Source organism: Paramacrobiotus metropolitanus, unplaced genomic scaffold (assembly GCF_019649055.1).
Source record: "Paramacrobiotus metropolitanus isolate TYO unplaced genomic scaffold, Prichtersi_v1.0 Parri_scaffold0000111, whole genome shotgun sequence".
NCBI classification, from domain to species: Eukaryota; Metazoa; Tardigrada; class Eutardigrada; order Parachela; family Macrobiotidae; genus Paramacrobiotus; species Paramacrobiotus metropolitanus.
In genome coordinates, this window is record NW_026570331.1 from 79,189 (window position 1) to 105,695 (window position 26,507).

Consider the following 26,507-nt stretch of genomic DNA (forward strand, 5'->3'; position numbering starts at 1 on the left):
TACTGTGCGGGATGCAATCGAACGGGCTTTAGAAACAACGAGTGTTTTAACCACCACCTTGCAAAGACAGCGAAAAGCACAAACCATAACAAAAAGAAAAGCATTTGCGAAAAATTCAAGGTCTGCATAGATTGCTCAGCATTCATAAAGACGAACGTGAAACGAGGATACGGGACAGACCATGTATGCGGCGAAATTTATTGTTCGGTTTGCCTGTGTTATGTATTACCGGAGCACCATGACTGCTATATTAAACCCGAGAAACTTGACGACAAAGTATTAGCCAAGCACAAATCTGCTAGTTTCATGTACTTTGATTTCGAGACGTACCCCGACGGTAGTGGAAAGCACATCCCAAATTTTTGTGTAATACAAGTGCAAGAAGATGGAAAGCCCATTGAAACCCGCCAATTTCCCGAGGACATCAGCAACATTGGCAAAGACATTGCAGGCGATGTCTGTGAATTTATTTTCCAAGAAAAGCATGCTGGATTCTTTTGTTTGGCACATAACTTTAGAGGGTAAGAAATTTTAGTTCTTCTTCTGTTTCACACAACATGAAATACGTTGAAAGTATACAGCTTACGGATAAAGTGGTGGGCTTTCTAGGTTCGATGGCTATTTTATTTTAAAATGGCTGCTTCAGAAAGGTCAAGCGCCTGACGTTATCATGAAAGGTTCCCAAATCACGCACCTGCGCGATCGGGAGTTTGGCATTAACTTTCGGGATACGCTCAATTATGTTCCTTTGTCATTGGACAACTGGGCGAAATCATTCGCCGTTGAGGAAACTAAAGGTAAATTTCCACATGTCCTGAACCGACCACAATTTTGGAACACAGTTATTGACTATCCGGACATTGAAAAGTTCAACTACCGATTTATGAGCGATAAAGAAAAACATGCATTTATGGAATTCTATAATGAAGACAAAGCTTTAAAAGAGGATTGTATGACGTCAACAAGGAACTGGCTGCCTATTGCCACCAAGACGTGACCACGCTACGTTGTTGTGCAATGCAGCTGCGCGAACTTTTTTCAAAATTACGGATGGACTATGTATTTTTCAATCCGGTTTAACCCTTCCAAGTGTTTGTCATTATTTTTGGAGGTCCAGGCTGCTAAAGCCTTTGGAAGTTGAGGTTATTCGTATGCCCAGCAACAGAATATCCTCCAATAAAGCTCAATTCATGGTTACAGTGTATAAGTCAGAGCCAAGGTATTGAACTGGAGCGAGAATTCAAAATTGGTGCATTATTCATTGATGGGTACCATCTGGAAAGTCGAACTGCATATGAATTTTATGGGTGCGTGCACCATGGCCATCCAATATGCACGAATCCAAGTACACGCCACCCGCATCAGGACGCCACAATGGGTGAGTTGTACGAGCGAACCGTACGGCGCGAAGGAATGTTGAAAAAGCTTAAAATCAATATTGTGAGCGTTTGGGAATGTGAATATGACAGTCGCATTAAAAACGACGCTAATTTTGCTACTGCTATAAAGAACATACGGATTGTTGAACCGCTTGACCCGAGAAAAGCATTGTTCGGAGGACGAGTAAATGCCCTAGTGTTAGACTATAAGGTCAAGCCTGGAGAGAAGATAATGTACTTGGATGTTGTATCCGAATATCCATATGTCAATAAAAACAAGCGCTATCCGGTTGGCAAGCATAAAAGAATTACTAATAATTTTAAAACCTTGGATAACTATTTCGGAATTATGCATTGCAAAATATTACCGCCTCGCAACCTGATGATACCGATATTACCGGCGCATTTCGATAAACTGATTTTCACGTTATGCCGCACCTGCGCTGAAGAAAAGAATCAGCAAGTTTGCACGCACGAGGATCCGGAGCAAAGAGCTCTGACGGGGACTTGGTGCACACTAGAACTACAAGAAGCCGTGAAAAATGGTTATGAACTAATGGAAATTCACGAAGTATGGCACTATCCCGACAGCAGAGAGCGCTTTTTTGCTGATTATATTGATTTGTTCCTGGCGCTTAAAGTGCAAGCTTCTGGCTGGCCGGCTGATATTAAAACTCCAGAGCAGCAAGATGCGTTTCTGGACCACTTTTTCCAAACGGAAGGCATCCGGTTGGACGGTTCCAAAATAAGCTGGAATCCGGGACTGCGGCAGCTCGCTAAGTTGTGCCTGAACAGGTTAGTGCTTGATTTTTTTTGTTTGTTTGGTGTCGGTCATACACTAAGAGTAGTTGTAGTATTAGTAATTTATGCTATGGTGTTTACAGCTTTTGGGGCCGGCTGGGAATGAGAAATAACCTTCTCAGCACAGTTTTCGTGAACACTGTGAAGGATTTTCTGCACTATTTAACGTCTTCAGAATTCGAAATCCATGATTATGACGTATTTTCGGATGACGTTGTACAAATAATGTACACGAGGAAGGATGCTATGGTTCCGACTAACCCGAAAACGAACGTGGTTCTAGCAGCGTAAGTGATAATAGTTTCAGTTTTAGTGCTTCATTTAAATCAGGTAAATTAGACTTGTACTTATTTTTTGCTGTCAGGTTTACAACGGCACACGCAAGATTACATTTATTGAAATTCATGCAAAGAGCTGGCGAGCGATTACTATACTTTGATACGGTAAGAGCTAAAGCATTAGCGTAAAGCATATGAAACTAGAAGAAACGAGAAAAAACATAGTTTTTAAATTGTAGGACAGCATTATCTTTGTTCAGCGTCCAGGTGATGAGCCGTTTGAAACCGGGTCCACTCTGGGGATGTTAAGTAATGAGCTGGCCGAGGACGACTTCATTACGCGCTTCTGTAGTACTGGTCCAAAATCTTACAGCTACGTTACGGCATCTGGGCAGGAGGTCTGTAAAATCAAAGGATTTGAAATTAATAAACTTACAGGAACGGTGTTGAATTTTGATTCGATGTTGAAAATCGCAACCCAACCTCTCCAAGATGAGACCGCCTCCGATAGCGCTCATGGTAACGTTCAGCCCGAGTCCCTTTCCGTCACATATGGTAGTACTATTCGCCGGAAGAAACGGACATATGAAATCCAAGATGTGCCTATGACAAAGCGGTTCAAAAAGACGTACGACAAACGACGCATCTTAGATGACTTTACTACTGTGCCATACGGTTACGTACCATAGCCCTTTGATCATGAACTTGAATGTTGGCATTGTGTCGTTATTGAAAGTAAAGTCCAGGGTGGTGTTGGCTTCGTCGATACTGGCGGCGGCTGATGGCCGATAGGGTAGAAAAGTGGTGACGGTTCCAAAAGTAATGCCCGATAAAATCAGAACAAGTGCTAGCAGACTACCAAAAAAAGCAATCGTAATGACAACGCATATCGCTCGACGCCTTTCCTCAGCAGGGTCCATGGTAATGCAGGATATATAAACGGACGCAATTTAGACAGCTAAGAAACAGTTAGGGAAAACGAAACGTGCAACTGAAGTTTTGTCAGTTTTGCTGCAGTTTATATAGTAGTCGATAGAACATGTCTGGATGTGAACCCGAAAATGTTCGTTTATCATCAACATCGACATCGCCACCACCATCGCCCGGAACAATGGATGCCATTCAGCACATTATCTGGCAAGGTGACTGGCAAGGTGGATTGCACGATAGGTTAAAAGGTTGCCTCGTGGGGAGTGTTGTTGCCAGCAGCTTTGGTCGTCTGTTCAATACACCCTTCTACAGAAGCCATTTACCAACCTTGAGAGAAGTTCATGAGCGGTGTGCTGATGTGGCCAAGGATCCTTGTTATGTGCGTTGTGGGTTTAGTGGAACAGTTGCTCTGGTGGTTCTCGAAGTAACTGTAGGTTGCTATACAGTCGAGCGTGACTATATAGCCGATGGACTGGGTAAAGCGTTAGGATCATCCAACTACTTTGGGGGTAGTAAGCACATGGAGCGTTTATTGAAAGAGTTTCATCGGCGATGGAATGCTACAAGCAGCGAGAGCAACTTTGCTCTTCGACGAGATGACGAAGCTTACGTTTGTGGGCCTGCAAGAAGTGCGCACGGTGGGCAGGGCTCTCACGGGTATCACGGAGCAGTGATGGCTGCAGCGGTGGCTTTGTACTACTGCCGCGAACCTAGTTGCTTCCTCCGGAGAGAAGTCGAGAAGTGTGTAGCCATCACACATGCGCATCGTTTGGGGATTGATGGAGCTGTGCTGTTTGCCTTTGGTTTACAGGAAGCGTGTGATAGCGCCCGCACAGCTTCAGTGACGACCTTTTTGAAACGGCTAGAGGATTATGCTTCAACTCTCGAACCACCATTTGGAGAGAACATGATAGCTGCCAATGCGTTATACGTAAACCATAGCGTACTGCGTTCGCCGGCAGACATTATCCGACTGTATCCGAATGTTAACTCGCGCGCCGCACAGGACTTTGTTCCGCTGGCTATGGTCATGGCATTCGTGGGTGGAAACCTGCAGTGGTGGTCTGGATATAACATCATGTCACCTTGGAAGCGAATGGTCCAGAGCTGCATTGCCCTTGGAGGTGACACGGATGGTCGTACGTTCATGGCAGGCGCATTATATGGAGCTTTCTATGGACTTTCGTCTGACCAACGTGAGTTTGAGGCGATGCCCGAGATAACGGAAGCAAACAATGCTAGTACTTTAGCTGATGCATTGTATAAAGGGTGTCCACCCGATGACTAAAAACAAAAGCAAGAATAAACATGCTGCTGTTTTAACCTATTTAGTTGGCTATAAAATGAGTAGGTCGGCTCGTGTTTCTGATGTTAGTGCATAGAGTTTGCGTATTCCTGCCTCCACTTTGATTTAGTTGTCCATTATTCTGTTTGTCTGCTTTGAGTTTAAAGCGTTATCGTAGCGTGTTACCGTTATTTGTGAGTATTTTTAAATTTTCACCGCAATGGCTGCAATGCGAAGCGTAGATAGTGTATCAGGTGATAACAGTGACCTTTTGGCTGCCTTGTCGTCATCACCATCGTTGTCGACTATTCCGGCATCACTTCAGCCTGTTAGGGCATTAACTATTACTGGTACTAAGAAACGTAAGGTCACCGCGGACTCGTATAAGCCCAAAACCGATGCAGTTAGCTTAGCTCGGCGTGGGTTTACCCAGGGGCAGGTTGCATTTCAGTACGAAGGTGGGCCGGTAATTAAATTTGGAGGAGAAAAATTCATTGCAGTTTACTTGATGAACAACCGTTTGCGATACATTATTGGGGAGTTTGATAAAAATCAGGAGGGTCAGTGGGTTCCGAGTTTAGCGTCCAAGCATGTCGAGTTAGATGCGAAGCAGTTTGCCAAACTAATGGGTTTACAACTGTGTGGACAACTGGAAAGACTGATCAATTATGACGAAGGCTCTACACCCATTACGGCAATGCATGACCTGGGCGGAGGTTACTTCTTTAACTGGGGATGGTAAGAAAGTCATTCATATAACAACCTTGTGCTTTTGTTTCTATGGCACATTATTATTATATTTCTGCGGTTGCTTCTCCTCAGGCTTGACGAAGTACCCATTGCCAACATTCGGGTTTACCTTGAAGCAAACAGCCTGAAAGAACCGGGAACAAAGGTGGTCATCGGCTCACCCAGTGAGAAACGACTTGCGATGAAGTGAGTGTTGTGTTCTAGTGATAGCAGCATAATTAATACCCAAATTTACTTATTTTTTTGGTTATTTCATAACCGTTTAGCTTATTGATATTATTATTATGGTTGTTGTGGTTGTTGCAATTGTAGTGAAAAGAACTGGACGGCGTTCTGTGAACTTTTGGACAACGGAACCATCCTTAAGCATACGTATGAGGTGCTGAAGGGACGATCCGGGTACCCTACCATGCAAGTCTGCCAAGCCGACTACCAGGATATTTTTGAGAAGCTACCGTGGCCTATGATGGAGCGCTTTTGCAAACGCCTGACGCAAGAATGCAAGCTTTGCCACCTTATGGAGGATACCTTTGCTGATCCGCTGCAACCTGGAGCTCATGATGGCCATACTGCATGCCGCTACTCGGATCGTATACAACTAACGGACCGTATGCGAAGCTATGTCTGTAAGGATGTGGAAAAGACTCTGCTGGGGCTGTTTCTCAAGCAACTGCCGTACCGCTATGCTGACGAAGCAGCGCACTCGCATCATAATGCGGAACGCAACTTGCTGGAGGCGTACCACTTCAAGCCGGACGAATTTCTGGTAATGCACGGAGATCGACTGTGTGCTGAAATGCTGCAGCGTTTCAAGGAGCAGTTCAAACTGAACTAGTATGAATGTTTCTGTGTATGTGTGTGGTGTGTGCCTGTTTGGTTTTTCAAGCAATCATCTTAGCTCGTTTAGGTAATTTTAATCGCTATATCATCAGTTTCAGTATATTCGTAATCATTTATTACTGATGTTATTTGTAAATATTTTTGATTCGCGTTGGCGGCCCCAAGTCGATTTGTCATTTTAATTGCCACGCGGGCCTCTGCAAAACCAAAGGTGTGTGCGCGCAGCCTACCCTCCTGATTTTGCGAGGGCAATATTACAATTTAATTGTTAGTAGAATGCTTCAAAATTATAAACACGTGTTTTTGCATTGAAAAAGTCATTAATAAAGTTACGAACCATCAAGTCGTTTTGAAATTGATTATCAATTCGATATAGGTTATGAATGATGTAGGAATAGGAAAAGCGACATACTGATCGCATTACTATAAAAAACATGCAGTGTTGAGCGCAGGTAGTGGACAATGGCTGTTGTAAAACAGCTCGCTGTTCGTATAGGGGCAACGGTGGTGATGACGCAGGCTGGCCGATGAGTTGCGTTTTCAGAAAATTTTCAAGTGACTGACTATAATAGGCCACGGGTTTGCCGTAGGAATCGAAAACTTCAATAAATGAGGGGCACTCAACGTAGACGGCAATCCAATGTGTTCCGGGTTCGCTGGCTGGATCAGTGTTTACAATAAACGCAGCAGGTAGGTCGACCTCTGTAAGATGCTGCTGCTGTAGCTCATCTAGGGCGTAAACGCCGCGAAACACCGATCTCAGCATGTGCGAAGCGGGGTTGTACTGTGACCACATGATATTCCGAATTTCCTGTTCGTTCATTGTGACGATTTGTTGTTTAATTACGACGCAAAGTCGCAAATAACCTGGCGTAAATTGGTGAATTCTATTAAATGGTCGCACGTTATCCAAGCCAGCATTTGATAGGCATTAGTTAGTGGTGTGTCAAAGTTACTTCCAGGCCCACTGTCCCTGATCGAATTAGCGTCATGGGCCCTAAGCCTGTAGCCGTTGGCGTCAGGTCAAAAGCGAACACTGTGTATCCTTTTGCGTATGTATGACGATCCAGAATATGGGCTCCAGCTGGATGGTTTTTTGATTCAAAACATCCAAGAAGCCGTCATAACACTTTAAATAGCGGTTGTTTGGAAAGTCACACATGTAGGGTATCGTTGGGTATTGCTTCCCATCCACATTAATACAGATTTGACGAACGCGACAATGATCAAATACAAACGGATTGAGGCTTGTTGTGCCATGGAAGCGGTCCGATTGCACAAAAGCAATAAATACCACCTTAGGTAGTTGGCCGTACTTGAGGTCAGAAAAGGCTATGGTTTGGGTGCCAGCAGGAATAGCACGCGCCTTTAATTCTGCGCGTTCAATGTGGTATTTGGCTGTTGTTGTTTGTAACTTTTGTGTAATAGCGTTCATGAAATCCGGTGATGGGATATAGCGTCGTACGGTTATGCGTGGATGTTTCATAAATGCCTTGTATTCTGTTGCAGCCGCCGCACCAGTATTCCATGATCGTAAATAAAATTCTGAATTGTTAAAGTATAGGCTAACGTGCACGGGCACGCCTGTGAGCAAAGGTTTTGATTGTACGCATAAGTCCGTGAAAATCTTTCCCGATAACTGAACGCTAGCACTTAAAGCAAATAGCTCCTTGCGCTTTGCTTCACCAGTGTTCTCTGTGGCATGTTCCATCTTGCCTGGTGTGTCGAAATAAAATCCGCCGCTCGTTAGCTGGCTTTTCATGGCATCTTCAGTATAACTTGTTAGAACCTCCATTATAGCGCGATAGGGATAATAAGGTGAACAGTCAGAGATCACCTTGTTCGCCACAGTAAAATGAATTTGTTTGAACAAACTATGCACAATATAATTAACAGGCGCTACGTTATCATTGTTCTCTAGGTTCACCCATGCATTTGTGGCGTTCTTTTCTTTATACTTAATTCACACTCAAAACACGTATCCGTGAGCGAGAGCAGACCGTTGGATGACGGCGGGATAAAGAAAGACAGGTTACCGCTTAATGGTGAGTCTTCCGGAGGCGCCGACTCTGGTCCATACTCTTGTGTCTCATAGCTGAAACGTTCCGTTAACGATGCCGGTACGGAGAACAGGTTCATGTCACTAGACATGGCCGGCTCTGAGTGTGGTAGGAGATATTCAGGCATTTTTGTAGTTTTTTTTAGAAAATATCGGGATACTTATCAAAAGAACCGTTACTAGTACGGTGCTTTCGTCGTTTCGTGTTTTTTCTCTTTTTGAATGTTTAGTAGGGCGTTTGCGTTTACTTCCGCTACCAGTTTGCTGTTTAACAGTCACGAGTTGAGGGGCTTCAGTAGAGGTTACTGCTGCGTCTGAAGGCTGAGCTGGCTCCAATATTTTCCCTAGCTTTTCAGTCACCTTTTCCGCAGCACTGGTGGCTACACTTTGAGCGGCTTGCTTCAAGTGAGGTTTTGCTGACTCTAATGCTGCTCTAGCATGGGGTAGAGCGCTTCGAACGAGCGGTGCGGTGAATTTGGAGACGCGCGAAAACACTGTTCGGAAAAAGTCTGCTAAGCCTGAACCGCTTTGTAGACCTGAACTCCGATATCTGCCTAATGGACCATAACCAATCTGATTCTGTTCAAACAGCTCCTCAAATAGACTTGAATCAGGTTCAAAGAGCACAAGGTTATGGGGCGCAGCCATGATAACAGCTAGAGCTATAACGTTTCAACGAACAGGCCTAAAATGCAGTTTCACTAATGATTTTCCCGCCTGAAATTTAAAATCTTCGTCTTCGGAGCTCAAGTTGATTTCGATGGTTTCGATGAAATTACGTACTAGTGGTACATAATGTGGTTGGTCGAATCGTTCCGTTATGAGATCAAACGGTTCTCCTTTAATAGGCATAGAACGTAAAACTTGTGCGGTTTGATCGCCTAACGCTGAAAACTCCACAATGTCCGAATAAACATACATTGTTGTGTTGTTATGTTGCATGTTGGCAGATTTACTGGACGCTACCACCATTGGTACGTCCAACGTATCAGCATTCAGCGGTTGTTTTCTTTTAAGTAGGTACCATAGATAAGGTCGAGGAGTAAAAAAAGTACTACTAGGAGCTCTTCCGAACGGTTCAGCTGGCGTCCCATCTTCTTCTATCATTTCTTCAATATAGTAACGAAATTTTGAAGGAACACCGTCAAGATCTTTAAAGTCTAAAGGGTCTATATCGTGTTGAGTCTGCACAAAACCAAGTAACCCTTTCAATCGGTCATCGTTTTCGGAAAAACGCAGCTTGCCACGCAAGCTATTAAACGTTACTTCCGTCTTGAGCGTTACAGGATTATAACGTATATTGAACACCTTTGTGGTACTGTTATTTGTGCGAAGGCGTGAGGGAGTAACATTGCGACCTTTTAAGTCTACCGAGTTTGGCGACTGTCGCTCAATTACGTCAATTAGCGCCTTCAATGTATATAGACCCGGTGGAATGATGATCGTATTCTGAACCGATGACAAGGAAGTGTCACTGATGACATCGTACTCGTTAACAGTTAGTTCTTGCTCTTTTGGTATGTTGTAGATTGAGTTTGTATATTGCAATTCCACCAAACCCACTTCCCACCGGCCCGATAAGGAAATTGGAATTTTTAGTTTAGTCTTCCACATTTGCGCACTGTTCTTGGGATACATGTCCATTGACGCATCGCTTGGTAATGTTACGTAAAACGGTGTACTGTTTCCAACAACACTAGCCATTTCCGTCAGCTACTTTTGATAGCTCTTGCTCATAAAACTTTCCAATTACACTGGGTCCACCGTCGGCAGGTTCCACTTCATACACAGGTACGCGATGCTTGATTACCTTATTCACTCGATATAGCTTTTTTGTGTACTTCACATCAGCGCCTTTCTTAAAAAGCTGCTTTTGCAAACGAAGACGCACTGTGTCTCCGTCCTTAAATAGCGGTACCTTAGCTTTGCTTTTGTTATTACTGTTGGACTGTAATCGCTGAAACACTAAAAGCGAATTTTCTCGATTGACGTCATTCGGCGCCAATCCATGCGCCGTGTGAGGTGTGCTGTTGTAGCTGTGAATAATGTCCTGTAACTTGTCATAATATTTTACACTCCCATCACGAGCGGTCATCAGTCGCATGAGACGCTCTCGTAACGTTCGGATGAATCGTTCTGCCATGTTAGCTTTAATTTCACAGTTCTCTTCAGAAAACATAACGACGCCGTTCTGTTTCATGTAGTCTTGAACTGGTTTGTTGTAAAATTCACGCCCTGTGAACGAATAATACAGTTAGTTTGCGACGCTTACGACGGTTCCATCCTATGTGTGTGTGTGTGTAGTACCTCTATCCACTTGTAAATACATAGGTGGTCCATACAAACGAGAAAAGGCTTTCTCCAGGGCAGGAAGAACGTATTCACTGCTTTTTTTTGTCAGCATTTCGCATGCTACTTTTTTGGAAAAACTGTCCACAACAACCAGCAGAAATTTTTTATGTTTATTCTGCTTTGCGTAACGGGACACATCCATCAGGTCAGCCATGTATTGTTCACCGAACTGTATTGAAACTACCGGATTTCTGCGGAATTTCCGCCGAGACGGCTTATGTAAATTGTAGGCGTCAATTCCTTGCAGAAGCTTTAGGGCTTTGTCATGCTGATTAAGTTCGCTTGACACGGTTTGATGCTTCCGGAATCGTTCCACTCCCCCCAGGCTTGCCACTTGCGCCGCACTCACGTACTCCGCTTCTCCCATCTTTAGTTAGGTCAACTTGGACACTGACGTCAACTTTGTTTTTGTTTTGACCAAAGCTATTGTCTTTACTGACGTTTGAGTCTTCCGAATCTTTATCCCCAGCACAGCATGATGAAATAAAGGTCAGCTTCATACCCTCTCCAAAGTTCAGGCTGACTGGTATGCACCCCGCCATGCCTGCTATTCTTAAATAACTAACCACTTTAAGCGCTTGTGTTGCTGAAGTTTTCTTTTTCCAAAGCCCAGCTGTGGATCATCATATTTATTTTCAACGGCGTAATAGTCTACCCGATCTCGATTTCTTAAATTATGTATTTTGTTTAACGTTGTTTGAAGTCGTTTTTTTGATTTTGGATGGCCGATTTTGCTTGGCGTGATCATGTCCTCATACACTTTCCGTTTTCCTTGTGACCTTGAAAGGGAACTTGCAGGCGTTGCGTACTGGCTGTTTTCACCGCTTAACGGTTGTTGGCGCACCGGTGTACCGGTACCTGCTTTGCCAAATATACTGGCGGCATGCTTTTTTAAAAGTGACTGTTTTCGTCGAGCTGAAGTTCTTTTACCATCTGCTTAAATATAGGTTTTGGTTTACGAATTTTTTCAAAGGCTGGGATCCTTCCTGGGAAATATTTGGATTGGTTTGGCTACCGCTCGTATCATCTAAAGCGTACGGCCGCAGCGCTAAAAACCGCTGCAGACTAGATGAAAGTAATTGTGCTTTCTGATATTCCGATAGGCTTTTGTTAGCCAAAGTTTCCGTTGTCAGCTGTTCTAGAGAAAGGATTTTGGAAGCTTCTGGGGGTACTTGGTTTAGTGCTAGCTCAACCTCCGTGCGCCGTTTCTCCGCTTGCCGTTTTGGTATTAGCATATAGGTTTCCATGTTTTTTTTATATGCTTATTGGTGGTTTGCTGTCACTGCGCTTATAACGGCTGATGCTAGTAATGGTAATAGAGCGGGTAAGAATCCTCCTCGTTGTAATAGTATACGTTTTTTCTTTTGAAGTGATACACTTGGAGATGCTAGAAGCTTTATGGGAGTCTTGCACTTTTACACGCTGTCAGCTGATGAGGCTTTAAGGGGACTCGTCCTTTAATAAGGTTCAAGGCAAGCTCTTGAATACCCCTTATATGGTGTTTATCGCAACACTGCTTCAACAGTGCTCTTCGTTGCTTAGGCTTTGCCCGGTTAAGGGTAAGCAAAAACGGGGCAATCTCCTTCGCTTTACTTGCCATTTTTTAGGCTCAGTGATGGCAGATGATCAGTATAAATTCTCATTGTCTCTTTAGGAAACAAATGCGATCGCAGCCTTAAATAAGATGGACAAGCTGGGGTAAGGTCAATTAAGAGCGGTTGATAGTTTTCTGACGTGCAAGCCGCGTACGCTTGCGCAAGGCACTTTAGTTTTGTTTGACGTTGTAAGATATCGATCTGGCCGAGGTCCCGAGCATTCTTAAACAGCACCATATACTGACAATTTAGTGTTATATCACGCATCGCTTTTCCTTGTTTGTACAGGTTTTGGGTAATATAAATAACGCTCAGGTTTTTATGGTGAATTCCTTGCGTGAACAGATTACTGGCCTGCTCATTTTTTGCCATCTCGTGTGCCAAATCATCCACAATCAGTAAATTTGTCACCTCTTTATCGAAAAAATCCTCGTCCGAAAAAAGGTCACTCAGTCCTTTCACAAACTCTGTTTCTGGACACTGAACTTTCAAAGCATCGTATCCATTCTGCCACTGATTGTATGCATATACCACTCTTCTCGGAGTCGAAGTCATCATTTCTTTTCGTTGCTCGATTAGGCGGAAGACAAAAGACGATTTTCCAACCATTGTAGGACCGCAAATCATCATTCCAAAAGGAGTTACGAGTTTTGGCTGACTTTCCAGCTCCACGAAATTGTTTTGAATTACTGCTGTCATGGCGGCATCAATAAAAAATATAGTCGCAGTTGGTAAACTGAATTGTGGCTTTGATCTTCAAGATATCGCAGACCTTCTCCAGATCCCGTACGATCCCAACATTTTTCAGGACTTACTATTCGCCGAACGCGTCCATACAAAAGTCACTGTCAACTATACAGCAATGGTCGGATTACAGTAAACGGAGCTGTTACCGAGCGTAATGCTGAAGAGCTTCTCGAACTCTATTGTAACGATATGCACATTTTAGGCTATACCGATGCGTACGTTACGGACTTCGAAATAGTTAATGTAGTAGCGTCTTGGGACATGTATCGACCATTGAAACTAGATAACGTGTTTAAAAAGCTGCACTGCTACCGCCCGTGTTATGAACCTGAACTGTTTCCTGGTCTAAGCGTCCATCTACCGGAAGCAACTTGTGTAATTTTTACCTCTGGTAAAGTTAATATTTTGGGTGCAAAGTCGGAATTGGCTGTGCGTAGTACGGCAGCCGAACTTCGCTTGCTACTGTTTTAATGTTCACATGAATCTTATCAAAGTTCAATTTGTTTGTTTTTTTTGACTAAGTCTTCTCCGCTTTAATAGACCACTGCTCTGCCATAAACTAATAAACATACGAAAAAACGATATTCTTTTTTTTTTTAAAAAAAAACAAAACCGTCAGTTTTAACATCAGTTTTCTTGCGGCGGGCGATCTGGTCTGCAGGACGTTCCGCTATGCCAGTCATGCTCAGCTTGTGGGTCGTCATGCGGCTCCCAGTTTTCTAACTCTAGTCCACAATGAATACACTTCACTAGGTCACGCAATCCCGTGTAAAAGAAGCCGGCTCTCGCAAAACGCGCCGCTGACGGTGTACGCAGTGTCCAGTTCCGGTGTTGAAACGAGTGCAGACGGTATACGAACCGTCTGAATTCATGTTGCAGCCGATAGCCTGCTGCAGCACGCCCAGGAGTCGCTGTGTCCGTTCTTCTGGTAGGCGCTCCCGGGGGATCCAACCAAACCAAAGTGTATCCACTCAAAGCGCCCAATGGTAGACGATACGGCCTATCCGCCGCAGGCGCTAAAGTCGACGCAGTTGCTGGTTCTGGCCGTAGCGGTGGTTGTGGCGGAGTTGGCGTGGCTGGTGACGCTCCGGTTTCAGCGCTTGGTACTGAAGCTGAGTCCGGTACTTGCGGTGGAACAGACCTTGTTGAGCTTACTGGAGAATCTTGCAATTCGCCATCTTCAACCAGAAGAGAGTCTCCACCACTATCGTAGTCTTCGTTGACTTCAGACATTTTTACACTGCCGTACTAACCGCTTGCATGTTTCTCGGTTTATATACCGGCCATCGGTATGGTAGCGTTAGGGTCACCTTTATAGGATCGATACCGTTCAAGGATCATTTCCCACCATGACTGATAACCAGCCCGACGCGATACTATTTTACAGCAGTACTGTGCGACCTGCATGACTTTCCCAACATACAGGCCTAGGTCAGAGTCACCGTTCACAGGTCGGGGTAGCGGAAGCCGATAGCGACCTCTCAAAACTGTGGCTCCCACCAGCTTGAACAATTCGGGTTAACTGGTAGACTAGAAAAAAATCTTCTGGCTTCTTAGGCTTGGGGACTTCATACCCCACGTGGAGAATTTTGCATAACCAGCCATCGACCATGATGTTCATACCCGGTGCCAAATCTAAACAATTGTTTTTTTTTATTTGACTTTCAGACGACCCTCTGTTTTTATATTTGTTTTACCGTGAATTTCCTTCACAACGTCCCTGACAAACATCTCAGTGTCACTATTAAAGGTTGAATTATCACTTGCCAAACCGCCGAACACCGATGGAGCACACAGGAGGAAAACAATCGTCTTGAACTCCATGGTTGTTTTTAATAAAAAAAAACGACGTTCTAGAAACTTGCAGGTCGTTGCCTTATACTCTGAAACTTGAACTCCTAAGGCCTTAAATAGACTTTACACCCGCAGCCGTATCGGTCTCTAGTGCTATCTTAATTTCTTCCAAGAAACCGTGCAGTATATGATACAGCATATACTGGTCGTAACTCTTAAAGTGGATGGAGAACCCATGAGCGTTGACTAATGCCATTCTTGAACAATCCAGTTCGTACTCTATTTCCAATGTCCAAGGTGATTCCGGTTGTGTATCTTTAAATTTTTAACCATTTTGGACTTTTTTAATAATTCATGGATGTCGTATGCTTCTGCAGCACCAAACGTCCAGGAAACTCTCGCCCCTGCCTGTTCGTCCACAAGTTGCAATCGCTTAAAACGGCCTCCCTTGCCCGTTATGATATTAACTTTTGTACCTCGTTTCAAATCCCAGCTCGCTTCGCATTCTCCCTGGTCTAACGGTTTAATCACCGCTCCGTACATTATATCTGATGTAGCGTCCATTGTGTTCGATATGGCGTTCGTTTTGTTTTGCAGTGTAAAGATATTCTCTGATTAACGATATGGTTTTTCTGTACTATATACAACAACCACCTTAAATAGACTTTATTCAATATTGCCATCAATAACAGCTAGCCAGCACACGCTTCATTTATTTCGCGCTCATACGCCTGTAGAATGTTACACAACTTCTTTTGGGCCAATAAAGGCAGCTCCAGCACCATCTCTGGATGATTTAACAATAACTTTGAGCAGTATGTTGTAGCTTCCACTTCCATGTCCCAGCTTAATCCTTCGACGGACTTCAGCCGGATGGATGTCTTTCGCGGAGTCAACGCTTCGTGTAGTTTCTTTGCCTCCATCGGTAAGAGATGGATGAATACTAATCGCTCTCCCTGTTGACCTTCAATCTCCATCCAATCAAACTTCCCTTGAACGTTATCACGTTGGCCTTTACATTTCCAGCCAAACTCCACTGCAGTTGGCTATAGGAACCTGCAAAGGCAAAATCTCGGCCTCGTACATTACCGCTAATGTGTTGTCGTACATCTGCGCCATGGTACTGACATGCTTCATGGTAGCCACAGTTGCAAACATTTCAGCTCTTATATACCAGTTACAACAAAGATAGTATCTGCCATTTCCGGTCAGCAGTTCTCAAACATGGTATATAAAGCCCAATATTTCCAACAGCAAAATTCAGTCGTCTTCCGTTCTTGAACCAACTTTGGTGTATAAAGTGGTTCAGAGTTGTTCGGTGCCAGTTGGATATTATGGCCCTAGCGACCTTGTCTCGCCCGCCATTCCCCGTCACGGTATTGCTTGGATATTTTAGATCAGTTCAAAATGGATTGACCAAATCCTTTGGACTGACTACGATTACTAAGCAGGACCGTCAGCGTCGTGACCTTTTGGGCTCCATATTTCTTTTTTACTGACCTGAGCAGGGTTCATACTATGACCCTGCAGAGTTTTCACTTGTTTATTTGTTCATATATACGGTATTGCTCTGTAATCGTGGTTGAGTTAAACTGGATTGATCGAATCCATGTAGCTTACTACGACTACTGAGCAGGACCGAAACCAGTTCAGTTACCAGGAACTGCTTTGAAAGGAATGTGATCAAATATCTAATCTGTTACTATCCGTAATTCCCGTTACACTTTTGTGTGAGTTGTACATTGCGCTGGTAGTAATGGACATCACCGTAGTTTCTATTGGTCATTTCCATTGCGACTAGCTCCATGTTCACCTCAATGCGATTCAGAACTCAAGGTATAGGCTTCATAAATAAGTCGACGGTCTGTAGCAAGGAGCCATAATGATGGACATTACCGCACGTTGGTCATATCCATCATTATTATTGGTTCTTTGTACGTCCTGCAGTATTTTTGAATGTTTGACAGACTTTTATGAGAGTTGATACGTAGCGCTGGTAGTAATGGAAATTACCTCAATTGTAATTGGTCATTTCCATAGCCACCAGTTCCATGTACACCTCAATGTGAATTGGAACTTAAAAAGTATTGGCTTTGCAAATATAGGGAGGACGTGTACCACGGAACTTCAGCAATAGACGTTACCATATCTTGGTCATGTCCAATGCTGCTTGTTCCTTGTATGTCCTGTAACAAACTTGAATGTTTGACTAGCTTCCGTGAAAGCTGATACATAACGCTGGTAGTAATGCAACTGCTCTTAATAACTATTGGTCGAATCCGTCGTTGCCGGTTCCTTTTGCGCAGAGTGCGTTGTGGATTTCCAGTAAGTAATCAAATAGATGCAAAACTTTAATCAACTTTCACCAGAACATGTTGTGGCTTACTCGTAAACTAAACAATTTTATAGGATAAGGTCTGGGGTTCAATCCCCTGGTAGCTTAACATAAAACAAAAAAAATTTCAGTAGCAAGCCACAGCTTGTTCTTTTTTTTAACAAAAATACACTGGCAAGATTTTTTTATGACGGAACGACACATTGGGCAACCATCACAGTCCTTCACACAACAGTTGCAAACAACAAAATGACCACATGGATATAGAACCTGCGTGATGACATTTGTGTAACAAATTTTACACAGCTTTTCGTCTTTCACTTCGGCCAGATGATCTGCTGGAGAACGTAGGAATATTCGTCGCCAATGCTCTCTTACTGCCCGCAGATGTTCCTCGCTATTACCCTTCATTCTCGCATTTCTGTTAATACCACAAAACTGATTTACCGTTCAGCAATGCAGGGCCACTATATAAAGCCAATAACCTTTCACGCCTTTCGCTGTCCCGGCAACCCTGTTCAAGCCAGGGAACAGACCAGGAAACCCCAGCTCCGACTGGGCCATGATTCTCGCACTCGGACGCCGGCGTAAGGCTTCCATCACGTGCTCCCAACTATAGAACTGTAAAGCTTGTAGAATTTTTCTTCTTCGGCCACGTTGTCTGGCCACAGCAGCGCGTCTTCATCTACAATATCGAAAGCTTAGTTGTAATACGGTATTTACTCTTTTACTGCCAATCTAACCTTCTTTAGATGCATTTCTATATTTGTTCTGTTTCTTCTGCTGAATCGTATTTATAAAACTTTCCCCTTCTGCTCCATCAAATACGGACACTGCGGTCTTAAGGCAGCATGAATCTCCCAAGGGTCTTCATTTTCTCTCCAGCAATCTCTTCCCATGCCACAGTAAAAACAGCGTGTCAGTATACAATAGTTTATAAAGTAAAAACCCGCTGCAGCCATTTCTTGTGGATGTTGATGTGGACTGCTTGGCCAACGAGCAAAAGTAGCGAAGCGGCTTTCATAGGATTGCATTTTTGGGCAGTAAACCTTGGTAATGATGTCCTTGCTGTACACCTCGAATCCAGCAAATTCCTCCTCACTAGCCTCTCCATCATAAACGTCTGCGTCCGCTTCGGTGTCACTACAGCTGGTAACTTCACTTTCTGATCTCGACATTTTACAATCCGGAAAATAAATTTTATGTGTTGCAACCGGTGTACCCTTTATGTTCCGTGCACTAATAGTTCCAAGACAATAACTACACGTAATTAAGTCCTCATAACCAGTACATTCAAAGCCAGCCTTAGCCAGTTCCAAAGGGGTCCAAGATGAATACCCCCATTCAAGGAACGATAATATACGATTGTACAAGTCCATCAGCTAGTAATTAACTTTCCGTCAGTTCCTATTTTGGCTATAAATACCACCGTTGCATTCAAGCTTTCATGTTCAAACACGTTTCTCTATTTAACACATATTTACCCTATTTTTACGAATTTTTCTAGGTCATTAGGAATTTTTTCAGAATTTTCTAAATTATTTTTGAAAAACGGGACGTCATCCCGGGACGCTCTTATCAGCGTCCCACATCTAAAAGCCGGTCGAGACAGGCATATTACTACTGACAGCGCATTCCAGCGCTGTATTTCAATACTAAGACGTTGCAACAAAAACTCGTATGATCGTTTTTCTCCAGAAGCATCCTTCAAGCGTTTTCCTAGCTCACGTAAAAATTTCATACAAGCTGGGCCGCCGACGCCAAAAGTCTCGAAAGCTAAAGGGACGAAGTCGTATTCCGGCGCCAGATATTCGTACTTTCGGCACTTTTCTTCTTCCGCTTTCCTGGCAGCTTCTCCGGCTTTGATGCTGCTGCTGATGACGTTAGACAAAGCCACGGTGTCAACACATGTCACGTCCCAGGCGAGTCGTAGTCCGTTTCTCCAAGGCAACTGCGACACACCATCCGTTTGCGCTGACTGCCGTCTGCCTGTCGACCAATACGGCCACCACGGACTTTCGTGTAAGAAGAGCGCTGGACGTTTTCTTCGTCACTCCTCCTTGAACGAAATAATTCGGAGAAGCCTAGTTACCGCGAATATACCAGCCGTACTGGAACCGAGACGGAAAAAACCAATCCACGGCAGCTAATATTCACACTTCACAGTATAAAACATTTCGGTATTTTACTGGTCCACACATCGTCCAAAGGATGTTACCGTGGCTTATATTGGGAATATGCGGCCTTGTGGTGTATTTGATCTAGTAAGTAGTTTTGCTTTCCACAAAATAAAAATACGGATTAAAGTTCGTGTTTTTGTCTAAGGTTTGGTTTGTTTATTAGTGATGGCTACCGGAAAAACGCTTACTGGAGAGAAAAAGGCGTGCCTGCGCCTTTTCTCTTCCCTTTAGTTGGCCGATTTCTGGAGCAGATATACGTAACGATCTTTTCTCTTCTCAAGTGACATATGACATTTTATGATAATAAATCTGAAAATTCAATTTTGTAGGTGGGTCAAGGAAAGTTTGATTACAAATGGATACAACAATTAGGTCGCAAGTTTGGGTACAGTCTTTCATAGTAATAACTTTCTTGTATCTTAGGCACTGCTGATAATGCTTTTTCAATTAAATGTACGCTGTTCGACGGACCGGTGCCAGTAATTGTCATTTCCGATACCGGTACGTAATACTTGTTCACAGGGATGATACTCATAGCGATGGTTAGCCGCTGATGCGATACGACGTTGTGTATTTCACCGTACTGCATATCTGCATAGTGAATAACGCCCACGTCTTTGCAGAAATGATAAAAAATGTGATGGTCAAGGATTTCTCACATTTTGTCAATCGCCGGGTAAATACTGTATTTCATAGTGGATTTTAGAATGATGAAATTTCAAAATATTTTTACTGCTGTTCTTAGGAATTTAAAGGAATTAACAATCCCATTATCGCTCAGGCCGTCACTGTCCTGAAAGACCAACGCTGGAAAGTAAGCCCTTTTCGATTAGGACCGTAGTACCGAGCATGGTCACGACCCACGAGCAAATAGATACTACGAGGACATTTGGGTGCTGTGAACATACCCTGCACGATTAGGCTGCGATGAACAGCTGGTTAGCCGTAGCTCGCAACGCTACTGATATCACAGTCTGAACGCAAACGGCTATAAATTTTGCCGGCTGTTCATCGCAGCCTAATCGTGCAGGTATGTTCACACTTCACAGCACCCAAATGTCCTCGTAATTGACGTGACAACTTGTTGTCTTCAGCAGGTTGTCACGTCAAATTGCGATTTGGTAAACTGTGGCACGGTTGTCTTCTCTTGGCGATTGGGTAAATTATCTTCTTTTGGTACACATTGGAGAATTCCCAGTCAGCAATCAAAAATTATAATTCAGTAAAATTCACCGCAACTGTACCTAGCAGAACTTACTTGTAATTTTTCAGGACGTACGCAGTGTGCTGGTGCCAACGTTCACATCTGGTAAAATGCGAATGGTAAGTAAGGCAGGGTCATACTGACATTCAGGGCCAGTACGAAACACTTCCCAAGAACTGTGTTGATCTTAGATGAATCCGCTAATCCTTGAGTGCTGTCAGACTCTCATCCAGAACATGGACAAAATGGCCGAGGACGGAAAGGAATTTGAAGCTAAAGAGTAAGCTTTAATAATAAAATGATGCTCTTAAGCACCTCAACACGAGCGGTTTATCCAGCGCGGGAGCAATTGACTAATCAGGTTGGAAAGGATGCAAGGTCACGAATCAGCTATGGTTACGATTACAAAAACGCAAAGCATGAGATCGTTGTGCGGCCCAATCGCATGCGTAATTTATCACAACGTCCCGTACGAGCGAAAGCAGAACAAAAACTAAAGCCAGCTGTAGAAGCAGAATGAGCCCCTTCCGATAAATGCGCGTTCTTATTAAAATGGTCAAAACACTGAAGAAAGACAGCCACAACATGGTGAAATGCTTATGCAGCACTAACCCGCTTAATTATCATCCGCTTTAATAATATTGACTTAACCCTCAAATGGATTGCATTGATCGTTTTCCACTTTCGAAATTTCTTGTTATAGAATGTTTGGTGGCGTCACAATGGACGTAATTGCATCTGCCTTCTTCGCCACCAAGATCGACTCGCAAAACGATCCAAAAAAGGATTTCGTGCGGTATGCCAAGAAAGCGTTTGATTTCAACTTACCAATCTGGTTCTCATCCTTGCCTGTATGTTCACCAAAATTATCATACTAAAAGTCTGGCATCTTGTATAACTAGCACCGTGTTTTGACAGTTTTATTCCCAAAAATTGCCCCACTCCTCGCCAAACTAGGCTTCCAGGGCATTAACCACGAAATCACCGACTTCTTTATGCGCAACACGGCAGAGATCGTTCGAATGCGCAACGAGTCGCAGGTATGTAGTGTGTCTGGGATATTAGTGTGGACAGGTCCATTGGGGCGTGTTTGACTTTGCAGGATCATTCTCGCAAAGATTTTCTTCAGCTGATGCTCAACTCACTCAAGGGTCAAAGTCCAGTCGCCATCAAAGCGGCCAAAGAGGTAACGGAAACCACCGTCCGCGAAGACACCGATGTCGATCATGCTGACATCCTGTCGGACGTTCTTTCCAAAGGACCGGTCACACCGGAGCACAACTACACGTCCAATTACAAATTAACCACCGAAGTACACAACATTCATTTGCGATAAATTTAGCGATAACATAAGTCAATTGTCAGCTGTGTTTCGGGAAGTGGCCGCGCAGTCCGTCATTTTCTTCTTGGCCGGATACGAAACCACCGCGACCACGCTGAGTTTTCTAACCTATTGCTTGACCGCGCACCCCGAGATTCAAGAGCGACTCCGCGAGGAGATAGAGAACGTGATGGGTAATAGGGAAGTGCCCACTTATGACCTCATCGCGAAGATGGAATATTTAGACTGCTGCATCAACGAAACGCTGCGCATCTATCCGCCGGTGGCCCGCAATGAGCGGATGTGCAACGCGACGTGGAAATGCAAAGGGCTAACGGTTGAGGAGGGGAATATTGTGGCGATTCCCATCTATGCTATCCATCACGATCCCGAGGACTGGCCGGATCCGGAAACGTACAATCCCGACCGGTACATCACACTTAAACTAAAGATGGTGTATTTTAATAAGTATGCTTCCCGATCAGATTGATTGCTTCGTAGGTTTTCCCAAGAAAACAAGCATACTGTCAAGCCCTACACTTTCCAGGCCTTTGGTCAGGGTCCCCGAAATTGTATCGGCATGCGTGAGTACTGGCGTGTTTCAAAGATAAGGTATCTGAGGTTTGTGATGGACATCTGCACGTTCAGGTTTCGCCTACTATGAAATGAAGCTGGTCATGGTTGGCATTCTCCGCAAATTCCGCTTTGTGGGCAGGGGGTAAAACGTGGCAGTGGCACCTGCCAGTGGCACTGCCAATGGCGTGGCAAGTGATAAAACCTGGAGGCTCTGGCAACTGGCAAACGATAAAAGGTGGCAGATGCCGCATAAAATGTGGCACACCATACAAACGGGTGACGCTGCGGGTCGGAGCGTTTGTCCACTCTATATTTTTGAAACTCTTGCCAGTAAATCTTAATATTTTCTTTACACTGTTTGCAAGTATTGGCATGCACAAAGTTCGTAAGTAAGCTCCGGCATGTGAAATTTTAAAATGACATATGGCATTTTGCCGTTTGCGCAAAGTACCACCAATACAGCAAAAAAAATCAGAAAGCGCAGTCAAGTTGCCATCGCGGCACTTCCAGATCTAGGAGGCGCCCCGCTGGAGTATCCCTTATAAGGAATACTCGTATTCCAGCGGTGTGCCTCCTAGATCTGGAAGTGCCGCGATTGCAACTTGACCATGACCATTGTAACTGCAGCACCATGCTCAACCGTAATTACGGTTGAGCATCGTGCTTTATTCGATTAATTAAGTGTAGCTGACTGACAAGTTTCACTGTCAGTGTCAAGTGTCAACATTAGCATCGTAGTTAAGCTTGTCCGCACACCCTTTTGGTGGCTTAGTTTGTGAGGATCATTACCATAAATTACCACCACCTACGAACAATTAAAGCTTCTGCCCAACCCGAAACAAGCTGACACGATTTTCTCAAAAAGTTCAAAACACTTTTAAGTATTTTAGCATTTTTTTGAGTAGCCATACTTCAACACATAGCGCACCACAATATGCAAAATTTGTGCGCACTCGCACACCTGGCTCACCGTCACGAGGTCGACTTACCAAGAAAACATGAGAAAAGATGAGGGAACATAAGAAAATATAATAAATCGTAAGAAAACATAGGAATACCGAATACATATCAAACTTAAAAGAACTAGAACAGTTTAGCTAATCATCAGCCCGGCGTCGTGTCTGCTCGACGAAGTCGGTCGACGAATTTCGACGACGAAATGAAGCGCACACATAATATACTCGTACAAATCCTAAATTTAAATTTGTACGATTCCAATTCTCTTGTAAACTATAACTCCGAAATAAAAAAACGTTGTACTACTGGAAAGTGGCAAAGCTTACACCAAAAGCTGCAATAGTAGTTTTTTGCATTGTAACAAATAGTGCAATTAAGTGTACAATTTGTATATGGCGATATTAATATTTTTGCGCTGTAAGCATGACGTTACCTATTTCTGTTAAATCAGATAAAATGTTCTCCGTGATTAGATCATTAGACCACTCCTTTCTGCTGATTGGAAACAATAATTTATTGCAGTACTAATACTCCATGCTTACAAATAGAAACACTAATATTAATAACAACAATTAATGGTATTGGTACTGGCGCTCATACTTTTACAGTCATTTAACTGCAATATTCATAATGCTAAGAAATATAATGGCATCCCAATTAACATACCCAGTAACACTCTACGGCAGGCCTATATTATGGACGACAAACAGTTTGGGATTGAAAAGGAAAATACAGTGCTGTAATCGCTTGTAAACATTTCGAAAACATGCCTGCAGAGAAAAACACAGTTGAGTGAAGCCGCGTTTTTGAAAGTGTTTCAACTACAGACTACGAGCAAGAGCCAGCAAGGTGGTAAACCTAAACAGTGTGTCATGTTTTAATTTTAATCTAGTGTACTCAGTACCGGCTCGTCCCATCTGTTCGATATACTGGCAAGTGGCACGTGAACTTTGCTGTTATTCCAAAAAAACCGGCGCCTGGTATATGCGCACTTTTATATTCACAGGGTGGCTCCCGAAACAGCTAACCTTATCTAATCTTGTTGATTTGCTTACTGGTTATATTGGCCGTTGCATATAGCGGCGAAAATAAGCAGTGAACCACCAGCATCAAACGAACCCAAGCGGTACGTATAAATTATGTATATCCTGCTGTGCGGTGTGCGACTGTTCTGATGTTAAAATCAGGTGCGATCAACATTGAAGAGTTTGCACGTCATTCTGATTTTGATTTGTGGCGCATTTTTAGAGTGTCTGACACTAACGACGCCTGCGGTTATTGTCACGCTCGTGAAATGTGGATTCTTTTAAACTGGCTAGAAATCATAGGATCATGGTGACGCGTGACGTTAAAATAAATTTGTATTAGTGTGTATCTGTGTTTTCGGTATTCGAGTATTCGACTATACTATGCCAGTTTGGGTAAGTTTTCAGTAGTTTACTTGTTGTTCCACCTCTTTCTGCCTTCATTACCTCGTATTATTAACATTTGGCAGATTTTTACCTTAAAACTTCTAATAAGTCTGAACACACTACAATACTTGTACATTGTAAATTTGTAAGCGTAAAGTTGACCACATAATAAATTATTTGCGTCATTATAATAAATTATTTGCGTCATTATTTGGTGTAGTGTATCTATAATTTTAATTTAAAACTGCACAGTATTAATTTAGATTAACAGTAAGTAATTTTAAGAGTCTAAACGTGGGACCACAGTAAAACATGTAAATATGTTAGGCGTGTTATGAATATATCATACAACACAACAATAGCGTTCTGACATGAGCTGCGAGAGTTGGGTACTTACCATTAGATCGCACGTACCTATGCTTGTAGTTTGAGAATTTTGCAACAGAATACTAGAAAGAATTACAAAGTACACTGTGAAAGGTTACGTTGCGTATTTCGAATTTTAAAGCCATAAACAACTGGATTTTTGCTACTATGGTCACAGCGGTGCCGGTAAACATATTGCACTATACTTGTAACCCCTGTAGGGATGGTTTCTTAAATTATGACATAAGGAAGAACCCAAGTCACAGCCTCCTTAACGAAAGCGGCGTGTCTGCCGCATAACCTATGGTGCTAGTATTCAGTACTGAATACTCTACCGCACTTAGGAAATTAATGGTTTAAAGCGCCACGTTAAAATGCTTCTGTCCTCTATTCCAGTGCCGTACCTTCACGACGTGTCACGGTTGTATTTTTAACGCGGCTTTTCATTCTTTTTATTGCGGAGCTTCGTGCGAACAGCAAAATGCAAAGTTGACCTTTCTAAATTTCATTATATACCGTCGCACTTAGGCACTTCGTGCACAGCACATGCTGTTAACACTTTCCAGAAAAACTGACTGTATTCTGGCAAGAGTTTCAAGGATACCGTATAATTCATCAAACACTCTCAGCCGTTTGTACGTGGTGCCACATTTTATGCGGCATCTGCCACCTTTTATTGTTTGCCACTTGCCAGAGTCTCCAGGTTTTATCGCTTGCCATGCCCTTGGCAGTGCCACTGGCAGGTGCCACTGCCACGTTTTACCCCCTGCCCGCTTTGTGCCCTGCTCCAAAACTGAAGTATGTTGACGCAGTAAATAGTGAATACATCCTAACTCGGCAACACAAACCAGGCACACTCCTGGTAACATATTAACAGCTGCTCTTGCTTACAGATTCCTTTACAAATCTCGGACGTGGGTTTCCCCGGGCTAAAAATGGCGTTTGGGTGAAGCTGGAGAAATTATCTGTTCGATGCAGATCTTAATTCGGCAATCCATGCGTCTCTCAAAATGACTCTTAATATTAATAAAACGTACGCCATTCATTCCGGAGTGAGTTACAGATATACGGCACTGCGGCAAGCGTGGTGCAGTGTGCGTGCGGAACTCTGTGAATGAACCGTATCCGGTAGACATCCTTGTCAAGTGCATAAATCTGAGAACCAGTTTGTGAATTAATATTCGTCTGCTGCTGTGCCTGAGTTGTATATGTGCCTTATTGACAGATGTCATTTTTTTCGGTGCTCCTTTAGTATGCGGCTCTTTTGGCTCATGCTGTGAAACGACTGTTGTATTTTTGAATTGATATGGGTAAGTTGTTTGTGCACCGGAGATATCATTCACACC

The 26,507-nt window shown here is 43.4% G+C and overlaps 2 protein-coding genes and 1 pseudogene across 2 annotated transcripts; all 3 read left to right on the forward strand.

Annotated features, from left to right (window-relative positions):
• Positions 1-1,406: 1,406 nt before the first annotated feature.
• On the forward strand, positions 1,407-3,830 carry LOC129597894 (uncharacterized). Its single transcript, XM_055495596.1, has 4 exons — positions 1,407-2,174; positions 2,264-2,467; positions 2,545-2,623; positions 2,698-3,830. Exons 1-4 carry the CDS (start codon positions 1,414-1,416, stop codon positions 3,145-3,147), a joined length of 1,494 nt encoding a protein of 497 aa, XP_055351571.1. The 5' UTR covers positions 1,407-1,413; the 3' UTR covers positions 3,148-3,830.
• A 910-nt stretch (positions 3,831-4,740) lies between these two features.
• Positions 4,741-6,418, forward strand: LOC129597895 (uncharacterized). Its single transcript, XM_055495598.1, has 3 exons — positions 4,741-5,411; positions 5,496-5,609; positions 5,736-6,418. The coding sequence occupies exons 1-3, from the start codon at positions 4,894-4,896 to the stop codon at positions 6,256-6,258; spliced, it is 1,155 nt and encodes a 384-aa protein (XP_055351573.1). The 5' UTR covers positions 4,741-4,893; the 3' UTR covers positions 6,259-6,418.
• A 13,242-nt stretch (positions 6,419-19,660) lies between these two features.
• Positions 19,661-22,572, forward strand: LOC129597915 (cytochrome P450 3A2-like; annotated as a pseudogene).
• Positions 22,573-26,507: the final 3,935 nt, after the last annotated feature.